The sequence below is a fragment of the Vanessa cardui genome, chromosome 16, assembly GCF_905220365.1.
Source record: "Vanessa cardui chromosome 16, ilVanCard2.1, whole genome shotgun sequence".
NCBI lineage: Eukaryota > Metazoa > Arthropoda > Insecta > Lepidoptera > Nymphalidae > Vanessa > Vanessa cardui.
In genome coordinates, this window is record NC_061138.1 from 8132474 (window position 1) to 8141229 (window position 8756).

General features: G+C 29.2%; 1 protein-coding gene across 2 annotated transcripts; it reads right to left on the minus strand.

Annotated features, from left to right (window-relative positions):
• Positions 1–290: 290 nt before the first annotated feature.
• Positions 291–7869, minus strand: LOC124536102 (N-alpha-acetyltransferase 60). 2 transcript variants are annotated; one of them, XM_047112546.1, is made up of 6 exons: positions 7688–7869; positions 7318–7423; positions 6772–7003; positions 6403–6574; positions 4994–5206; positions 291–1245 (listed from the first exon to the last, which is right to left on the minus strand). In XM_047112546.1, the coding sequence occupies exons 1-6, from the start codon at positions 7702–7704 to the stop codon at positions 1200–1202; spliced, it is 786 nt and encodes a 261-aa protein (XP_046968502.1). In that variant the 5' UTR covers positions 7705–7869; the 3' UTR covers positions 291–1199. The 2 variants fall into 2 exon arrangements, with proteins under 2 accessions (XP_046968502.1, XP_046968501.1); XM_047112545.1 differs by having other exon boundaries at positions 291–2228.
• Positions 7870–8756: the final 887 nt, after the last annotated feature.

Genomic DNA, 8756 nt, shown 5'->3' on the forward strand with positions numbered 1-8756 from the left:
GAGCGTGTCATTTACAAATACCCAGTTTATGATTTTTTTTACAATTTCTTCAACATTAGCAAACTAAAACAATATTTTTAAACTAAATATTAACCTGCAATACAAGTTATAATAAGTTTTTTTTATTCATTATAAATATGAGAGGGAATGAAAGGAACAATGCCTAAAACTTTTTTTTTTAAATAAAAACAACTGTTATTGTCTTATGATCAATAATATAGATCTTTTTAATTTTTTTTAATTGTGTTGGAAAATTGGGAATATTATGGGATTAAAAATAAAAGATGCAGTAGTAGTCAACAACGATATTTATTTTTAAGCTAAATTATAATTTTAAATTAAAAATAATACAAATATAACATATAACGTTGACCAACGCGAACGTGCAAATTAGTGTTTTTGTATTCACATTTTATAAAAATACATCAAATAAAAAAATAAGAATAAATTTGCGAAAATAAATTAAACAGTTTTGGAACATCTTGATTTTTCTTTTAATATAATAACTTTTTTTGAGACGGTCCGAGAAATAATAATACCTACTTTAATAACACTAAAAATAATTTCTTTAATACTTTCAAGCACTAAAATATATTAAGATAATAAAATTACTTTGGTTCTTGATGAGTTAAAAATATAATAACAGATTCTTTTCACACTAGCGTTTTTTTTGTATGATTAATAGTGTGGCCGTGAATACACGGCTTATAAGAAAATCTACTGAGGTAAAATTAATGATAGATTTTAATATAGTTAAAAAAATATAACTTGTAAGTTTTAATAAGTATTTCATATTTAATCATTAGAGTTAACTTGACATTTAGTTAAATATTATAAAACTATGCACATTAAAAACGATTGGTTACGACTTTTAGTCATGCAATCTCTTGACAAACGCAATACTCAGAAAACGATGGCTACAAATTGTTAAAATGTTAGCATAATAAAATCATAAAGCACCTTAACAATAAACCTTAGCGTACAGAGAGTTGGCAAATGGCAAGCGATGAAGTACGCTAGTGTGATAAAAACCTTACATAAGCACAGTGTTACCATGTAAAATTATTTATATTAATGCGTTTAATATTTATAACAATATTTTTTAGGATAGAATTATTTTCTATGTTAATTATAAATTACTTCTTTCAAGTGAACACACAGGCACCTTACTTCAAATGTCTTGGCATAAAATCATGGCACTATACTGCATACTTAATATCACTCGATGCCTTTAGTTTTTTCCTCCTATAATATAATTTCAATATGATATAATTGTGTTTAATTTAGAGATTTTCGAAATAATAAATAATTTTGATGAAGCACATTTTAAAGCTTTAAATACCAAAAAATATCACAAAAAAAGGTTTTTTTTTTTAATGTCAAAAATGTTATGTATGTGTGTTTATGTATGTATGGTGTTATGTATGTTGGCATATGGTCATATCATTTAGTTCCCTATGAAATATCACCTGTGTTTAAATTAAAAAGGCAATGAAGCTGGTGAGCTTGTACTTTAAAATGTATAGGTATTTTAATGTTTATTATGTTGGCTCATATTCTCCAGAGGCTCAAATTTTACAAGCCTAATACCCAAAATTACTGGAATATTCAGGGTCATGTCAACTTGCTGTGCCTTCGTGCAATATTTTGCTTAGTGTGATTTGAACACAAAAACGTAAATCGTTACTTACAATGCATAAAGCCGTACATAAGTTACAATAGACAAAGAGAGACAAAAAAATAATAATTAGACTCTACAATAAACCTTTTTTCCGCGCTACTGTTAAATGAACAGTTTTGTAAATATGACCTTTTGCACAAACACCAACGAATGTATAATTTATGATAGTGATATAAATAAATAGTTTTCATATAAATACATCGATAATAATAATAATACGAATGTAAAGCCATAAAAATATTACGACACAAATAAAATTAAAATAAAAAATCAAAAGCCCATAAGTCTGTAGACAACACGATACATATAATAAAATACACAGACGTACGAAAATGAGAAGGACTTTTTAGTTCTGCCAATTAGTTTGATATGAAAACTTTTGCGTGATTTTATATAAATATTTGTAAGAGCTCGCACTATAAAACGAAAATATAAAACGAATTTCTCAGATGTTAACAGAGAGCAAGTTGTTCCGGTTGTCATTAACTGTGAATTCGTTTACCGATACGTACTCCTAAACAAATTCAATATTCCCCAAGGCTGCTCACTGCGAAACAAATTCGACACCCGACAGTTAATTTAATGACGACACACACGTAGACATTAATGTATGTGTGTGGTTTACATATGTGTGGGTTTTGTATTTCAAGAACTAATCCATTTGAAATTTGTTATATATAAGAATCACTTTGATGTGTAAGATTTATCTTGATGAAATGTTCATCATAATTAATTATATGACCTCGTCCGAGATGCATCCCATTTTTTACGTCAGGCACTATGCTGGCGAAGAATATAGTATGTGTGTTGGGGCGGTCATTTCCTTTCTGAGTTTAACGTTATCAAGACCGTAAGACAATAAATTCTTTAGACAGGAACTTGTAAAATAAAAAGGAAGTAAATCAAAATAAATTCGAAATATTTGTTTACATACATAAATTCATATGATCATAAATGTCATGATATGAGATTTTGAATCAAGAGAAGAGTTATAAATTGTATTATTTTAAGTGATTTAATGAATGTTAAACAAAATGCCATAAAACACATATTACAGCAGTTTCTAAATTTACATGAAAATGGGCACAATAACGGGCATGTCGCCCGTCATAAATAAATTAATGATGATTAATTTTTCGGAATTTAAAAATTCAACCAATCACAGTATTTTTATGATGTTAAAGTCTAATTCAAATATTTATACGTTACATCATAAGAGATAATACTTTCACCAATGCCAAGTCATACGTGAATTTTATATTTAATAAAACCTATATAGATAAAGTAAATAGGTTACAGAAAAATAACGAGATAACAAACTCTCGTTATCTGCAATAACATAACGCTATCTGCACCAAAAGAAAATCTTTTTCCCTTGATTTTACCGATTCAAGTTTTTTTTTACTTTTCATTTAAATCAATATTTTAATTCACATCAATATCTATTATTCTACATACGCATCTGAAAACACGTTAAAAGCGAAAGCGTAGCGTAGATGTATAAGTACGACACAACTTAGAGGTAGCATCAGGAAAATTCGTAAAACCGATCACATCCGAATTAAGTACGCTATCCCAAATTATCAATATTTATTTCTTATTTGAATATGATCTTTATACAAACGTAATAACTTGTCATATCATATAACCTAATATATTCGTCAATTTGAGACGTCGATTTCTCGAGAATCTATAGCGACGAATAGCGTCGAATGGCGCGATAGGGAGCTATTTCTATTGGTTGTATAAATCGGCAATCATCGGTTTTATTGAATTTGCCGATGCTACATCTAAGTTGTGTCGTACTATGGGAACCTAGGCTGTGTAATAATATCTTTCTAAATAAAAAAGATTCCTTTTTTCAAATAACATAAAAAATAAGCGGACTACAAAACACGAAGACTAACAGGAAGCAATAAGCTTGATCAGTGGAAGACCGCAAATGAAAAATATAATTATTTTTTCCTTCAAATTGTTTCAATTCGTCTAGATCCCTTTGTATGTAGATATCGCAAATAAGCGTTAAATTTATCTTAAATATTATAATTATATAGATCATGTATCTATTTTATATGTAGATGTATAATTGTCATATTAAATTCGAATCTGTTAAATGGACTTGTGATTCAACGAACCGCATACAAGTAAGATATATTAGTAATGGAGAATGTTATAATATAATCAATTCCCGATTATTTATTTGAAAACCTTAAACGTCGTATCTTAGAATATGTTAATTCGTATGTACCTTCATATTCGTATTAATTGTCTCTTAATTGATTTACTTCTATTATTAGATAAAAATGAGATTTATTTTTTATTAAAAAAATGTATATATGTGTCGAATAAAATACGTGTATATTGCGATGATTTCGAAACGTTCAAATACAACACATATGTGATTAGATTCCATTATAAAAACGTCGTAAAAGTGACACAATATGAAATGAAATGCCTATGAACAATGTTACATTTATATATTATCTAACGACTCTTTTATGCCTTACACCAACATTTATAATGTAAAAAAACCCATATCGTTTGGAACAATGTCAGCGACACACCTTTAGTTTTGGGTGAAAAGTTTATTTTTAATTATAAAAGTATCATGTGCAGATAAAATTGCACTCAGTCTTATTGCTGAAGCTGTGCAGAGGACACTGTTCCAAATTACTTCTGATCAAGGCAAAGTTCAATGACCGAACCTATTGTCATATACGGAACCAACCAAGTTCTTAATTTAGTAGTTTGTTATAGTATCAAAGACTCGCTGCCTGCAGGGTAATCAAACGGTAGAGCTGGCTCAGCATGACATCATCAAAATCATAGTGACGATCCATGCTCGTATCGATGTTTCATGTTATAAAGAATAAAATATTATTGGTAAATCAAACAAAGGTTAAGTTTGTTCTTAAGCTGACGTTATTGTCGGTATTTTTGCTCAATAGTGGTGGAAATTTATCATCATAAATTAAAAAACTAATTCCTCAAATCAGTTCATAAATGACACAGTCCTGATGTACAAATAAATTAAGACAAACCTTAAAAGAAATCAGTTAAAAATAAAATTTGCTATTGGTCAAAATAACCGACAATAAAATATAAACAAAAATATATATTATCATATCTCACTAAAATTTGTTTGCGAGGAACCATGTATTTATGAAAAGACAAAATGTATTAAGCACCACCACCACATGAGTACCCTACCATATGAGTACCCTATCACACCAATGTTGTATTACCCTGTAGGTACCAAGTATTTAACATAACTATGTTGGCTAATAAAAAGTGATTTTATATGTACACTACCTATGCCAAGCGATGGTGAGAGCAGTCCGCAGCTTGCCCCACAGCCAGGGATAGAGGCCACCTCCACGCCATGCCGCTCGAGCTACATACTTCACATAATCATACAACCCCCAAGGTGCATGGCCTCCGTTAACATAGTATACGTATGTGAATCCATCTTTGCACCGGCCTTTTATTGAGTAGTAATACGGCAGGAAAGAGTGCAGTCTGAATCTGAAAATAAAAACACATTACTTTTGAAATTTGGTATTATTATAGTAACACAAAAGTTGGCAATATTGAAAAGTAATCCTTTTCAGATTTTATAGATGACAAAAAAGCGTGGAGTTAATACCCGTTGACTTCCAAGCAGGATATATTAATTTAAATAATTGTATTAACTAACATGACTTTGTATTTTTTAAATGTTGAAAAAGAGTAATTACTGAGTTTCTCGCCGGTTCTTCTCAGTAGAATCTACTTTCCGAACCGGTGGTAGCTTCACTTAATAGAAAAATGACGATTCAAAAGTGCTTGTAAAAGCCTACTTGAATAAAGTTTATTTTGATTCTGTATATGTGCTACATTATGCCAGTCGCATATAATCTTATGTTGGTTAAAGTAAAGTAAATATATAGCTGTCTTTATTTGCCTTAGAGTTTTAAGATAATTCCTAATCATTTGAGAATAAATGGAAAACTTAAGTAAATGATGGTTTTAATTAAAATTCATTTTATACATATTATTGAAGTTTTACTTCATATCTGTTTTACCTTATTGTCTTACACAGGTAACTTTATTATAAAATATGAGTTTGAAGATGTACAATAGACTTTACTAGGAATCAGGAGCTATTATTATATGAGTTTTAATTTTACATTAAAACACAAATACAGCACATTTTTATTTGTTGCTCTTTACTCCTACTTTTCTTTAATGTTTTGCAAAAGGTATGGCCTTGATGTTCAATTATGTACATTTTAAATAAAATATAACTCATTGTTCCCTTTTAAAATTGCGAAATTGGAATTTAATTTTCACATACTAATTACTAACTTTACATTAATAGTTACCTTTTATTATTGTACATATTTATTATTCCAATTATTATATATATCTAAACATCTATGCATATAATAAAATTGGAGTATCTGTTTGTAATATTAAAATAGCCCTGTTTTACTCAGTGCATATGTATATATACATGGTACATAAACCAAAATAACATTTTTTACAATTTTTGTATGTCTGTCTGTTTGTTCCGGCTAATCTCTGGAATGCCTGGATCAATTTTGACGGGACTTTCACTTGCAGACAACTGATATAATTAGGAGTAACTTAGGCTACAATATTTTATTTTTATTAAATTGAAACGCGTACAATGTTGCGGGCACAGCTAGTATATAATAATTATTGAATATTATAGATACCTTCTCTTTTCATAAAACAAAATAGCTTCTTTGTTTGTTGTTAATACATGGAGAAATATTGCTTTAACTCGATGTTCGTGAGGTGGCTGAGGCACTGGTCCGGATAAATGGTTGATTAGAACATCCAGTAGCATTGTCGCTACTCCTGACCGACGGTATGAACGTACTACTCCTAAAAATAGTTAACAACAAAATAAGTCAAATATTTTTTGGTTATTTTGTTTAAATATGGATGATGAAGAATGTTACTTTATTTTCTTAAATTTAATTATAATTATTCAACTTGTACTTGACTAAATAATTTCTTTTCTTTTAAATTAATGGTATTTAAAAAATATTGTTAAATTATTTAGTTTATATAATCCTTACCTAGTGATAGTATATACGCAACCAATGTATCTTTGGAGGCAAACCATCTAGAGAGTATTCCTCGGTCTTCTGCATTGAGTTTGAGATAAGGTTTAATTTCGGCAACTATAAGACCAATTATTTGGCTTTTATAAATTGCAGCTAGAGCAAAGAATCTCTCGGAAGATGTTATGTCCTCATACCATGATTGTGGATACTCTATTGGAAACCAGTCTCTGCACAAAGATCTTACCTGAAAATGAGTTCCAATAAATTACAAAATAACACATATTAACTATTTTTTTATTAGTCAATATAACAACAATGTAAAAGGTCTATGACATTTCAAATTAAGTTATAATAAACACATACTTTTTTACACTGTTACTGGCGAGCAACATATATGTTTTGTGTATATACTACAAAATTAAAATTTATTCTAATAAAAACAATATACTGATTCAATACAGTCAATGAATAAGGCTAAATACATGCATATTTATATACTACTCATTTGGCTTTTGTTCATGTCAACAAACATTAAAAAAGTGTTGGAAATAACAGTACCTCCTCCAGATCGTCAGGGCACAAGAAACGCAACTGTACATCTTTCAGAGAACATTTTGCTTCTTTCGACTTCTCAATTATTACTTGGAAGCCTTCAGACAGATACCTAAAATTGATTTTAATTTATATTTATTAATAATTTGGTTTTAATGTTAGTAAGATGATGTATTTATCTACACTTTATAAAATATATTATACAGTTGTATTTTTCATTCATGATTACTAAAACAAATTCGAAAAAAAATAATTGTTAAGTAAGGCCAATTGGAAGAACTATTCTTTCAATAACCGAGGGAATGAATTCCTACATTAATTAAATTGAATTGATTGGTAGTTTTATCACTTGCTTTAAATACAATTAATTACTTACCAGCTGAATCCAGCCATTCGGCAATCTGGCCATTAATAATGACATCTAAATACTCATCGATGTTAATCTTGTTATCATTTCAAAATCGTATCTTTTTCTGTAAACTTATGATATGAATCACTGAAAAATTCTGTGATATCAAATTCACAATATAATTACTATATGTTTGACAACCAAATAACGAAATGACATTTTAATGATAATAAAAGTGACAGATGTTTCAATATTGCCATTACCATGGATTGGTAGCAATGAGCTATTATTTGTTATTTATATTATATAAATAACATAAAAATTAGAATACAAAATTGAATACCTTTGATAATATAAGGTGTAATATTTTAAAGTATCACCAGTATCTTCAGTAACCTGTGCGAATTATATGGCTTAAAATAATTGTTATGGAATATTCTCTATATTGATATGAAATAGTCTCCGATATCTCTATATCTTAATATATTGGATAAAAAAGAACTTGTGACTTGCCAATAAATGATAAGTTTATTTAAGTCTACTGCTGGTTGGAAAATAGTCTGTTATTTTGCCTTACTTCTCTTGTGATGAGAGAAATAGACTAAAGGCCACAATGGCTATTTGCTACATAATAATTGAACCAAAAGACCACGACGGTCTTGAATGACCTGACGATGAGAATTGCTAATGGATTCGTGGCGATTAAATTTTTCAGAGCCAGATCTGAGGTCTAATTGCGTGAACAAACATAATATTTATGTTTGTTTGTTTGAAATAGTTTTTTTGATTGAAATCAGTTAAATGAGGATTTACCCAATCAGATTTTCAGGTGATGTGGTGAAAATCATGTTTTGATAAGAGGATTAGGATTAACCTGTAACGATCTTACTAACTGCCGGTGAAAACTATCTGTGATGTGTTTGGTATAAAGTAGTTACATACATTCATTTATTTTTATTGTGGTACGCTTTAGGTACCTCTCGATCCACGCGTATTTTCTCTGCAGCGTATGCTATGACGTTAGCTTTTTATAGGACGGTGGTTGTGTATATTTGGTAGGGGTTTGTGTTTGAGAGGCTTGTATACACCCGCCAAG

Bases quoted from the DNA above. Each gene is read 5' to 3' on its own strand.
- LOC124536102 (XM_047112545.1), bottom strand. The intron at 6,575-6,771 runs GTAAGGATTATA...AACTATTTTTAG, and splicing joins TGCGTATATACTATCACTAG to GAGTAGTACGTTCATACCGT. The intron at 5,207-6,402 runs GTATCTATAATA...TTTTATTTTCAG, and splicing joins TTGTTTTATGAAAAGAGAAG to ATTCAGACTGCACTCTTTCC.